The sequence below is a fragment of the Myotis brandtii genome, unplaced genomic scaffold, assembly GCF_000412655.1.
Source record: "Myotis brandtii unplaced genomic scaffold, ASM41265v1 scaffold79, whole genome shotgun sequence".
Taxonomy (NCBI): Eukaryota; Metazoa; Chordata; class Mammalia; order Chiroptera; family Vespertilionidae; genus Myotis; species Myotis brandtii.
In genome coordinates, this window is record NW_005371173.1 from 2074510 (window position 1) to 2076667 (window position 2158).

Here is a 2158-nt window from a genome sequence, read left to right on the forward strand (position 1 = left end):
TTGGACCTCAGCGGCTGCGACCTGCTGTGCTGCGGCCGCGGGCACCGCGAGGAGAGCGTGCAGCTCGAGGAGAACTGTCTGTGCCGCTTCCACTGGTGCTGCGTGGTGCAGTGCCACCAGTGCCTCGTGCGCAAGGAGCTCAGCCTCTGCCTCTGACCTGCCGCCGGCCTCTCCCAAGGCGCGCAGCGCTGCCTCTCTACCTGTGTGACCTCTGGGCTCCAGCAGGAGGCGCTGCCGTGGCCCAGTTTACCCTGGCAAAAGTCCATCTCTCAAGCCTCTGGAAACTGAGGTTGGAGATATTCGCGTGCCCAGGAAGGCCCCGTGCGGCGGAGGGATCCCCGGAGGTGCTTTAACGGGTTCTGGGGAGACTATACGCTGTAGGGAGCTCCGCGGTTTCCCTCTTTTGGTCCCAGATGGAAACTTATCTAGGCCTCTGGATGCGGGGTCCTCAGAACTGCTGGCCATGTGCTGGGTGGGTGAGTTTAGTATCAATAAAGATATTTAAACCAATAGGACTGGGACCACAGTTTGGGAGGGGGGCTGGTCTCCTGCGGGTTGACATGGGACCAGGCTCTGGAAGGAGTGTCTAAAGGGAGATGGTTTTGATAGAACTGGGTCCCTCAACCATGGTGAAGAGTGACAGATCTCCCCTTGGCATTCTTCTTGTTCACTCTTGTCACACATCTGGGGCCTGGATCTACAAGCCGGGGAAGAAGGAGCAATCCCTCTTTAAAGGAACAGACTCTTGAGAGGGTTTGGGGAAAGCAGACGGGAAGCCTCTACTGGTATACTCAGCTCTCATCAACATTCTAGGGGAGTGTGATACCCTCATCTGCCCTTCTGTTTCTGTGATCCCCGGGGGATTTGTGGGTAGACTTTTAGGACCACCCAAGCCCATAGGATTAAAGCACTTTATGAACTATAGAATGTGATGAAATATGTTATTACTAACATCAGACTAAACATTTGAAACTAACTTTACCCCCATTAACACTGAAAAGACTGCTCAGAACAGCATTTCTAATTACACTTAGAGGGAGACAAAGAAAAGTTGTTCCAAGGTTTTTCCTGGCACCCAACTACATTTCCTCCCTTCTAGTTCTTTCTCAGGAAGCTGACGGTTAGTGTGGAGGGAAGAGAGGAAAGGTTTGGGCTTTCCAGAGCTGAACTTCATGCCCCCATCGTCCTCCAGAGAGAATGGGGGAGGGAATAGCCCAAAGGCTAGGATTCAAAGCCCCCAATATTATCATAGTCCAAATACTGTACATGCCCCCTTCAAGGTATGTAGGGCAAAGCAAGAGCTTTGGGTCTGAAGCTGGTGCTGCTGCTTAGAAGTTTACAGTACAGATCATGTGAGTCTCAGTTTCTTTACTTATATACTGGGACTATCATCCTGTTTCAGTTATCCATTGCTGCATAACAAACAACCCCAACAAAACTACTTCTCACGATCCTTTTGGTCAGGAATTTGTCAAAGCTCAGCTTGGTTGTTCTGCTCTTTATTGGCTGTAGTCATTCACTTGGCTGTACTCCACTGGTGGCTGGGCTGGGCTGGACACTCAAAGAGGCTTCACTCATATGTCTAGTGCCTCAGAGCTTCTCCAGTGGCCTTCCTCTCCATGTGTCTAGCTTGGGCTTCCTCATAGCATGGTGGCCTCGGTGTAGTGGGACTTCTTACATAGGCTGACGTTTGAAATAGACTGTGCCAAACTGGGAGGCAGAAGCTGCCAGTCTCTTCTTTTAGTTCCAGCTTTGGAAGTTGCACAGCATCTCTGATACTCTCTATTGGTCGACACTAGTCATAGAATCAGCCAAAATTCAAGGGGAGGAGAAATAGACTCCACCTCTCCATGGGAATGTGGCAAAGAATTTGCAACCATTATAATCCATCCCACGTCCTCATAGAATTGTGGGGAGGATATCTTTGGACTATGAAAAGCACTCAGCACAGAATAATTTATGTTAAATGTATGCTTAATAAATGGTAGTTACTGTAAGAATGGGAATAGAAAGCTGCTGGGTTGTTGTTGTTTTTTGTAGGTATTAGGCAGACCCTGATTGAAAATAAAGATACCCAACTCAAACTAGCTTGGTCCAGCCTGGCCTGTGTGGCTCAGTGGTTGAGCTTTGACCCAGGAACCAAGAGGCCACAGGTTCT

General features: G+C 49.6%; 1 protein-coding gene across 1 annotated transcript in view; it reads left to right on the forward strand.

Annotated features, from left to right (window-relative positions):
- Positions 1–510, forward strand: part of WNT6 (wingless-type MMTV integration site family, member 6) — a gene marked incomplete at its 5' end in the record, with an annotated part of 13023 nt that extends 12513 nt beyond the window's left edge. The window contains one exon of the mRNA XM_014530999.1: positions 1–510. Within this exon, the coding sequence (XP_014386485.1) occupies positions 1–156 (156 nt within the window).
- Positions 511–2158: the final 1648 nt, after the last annotated feature.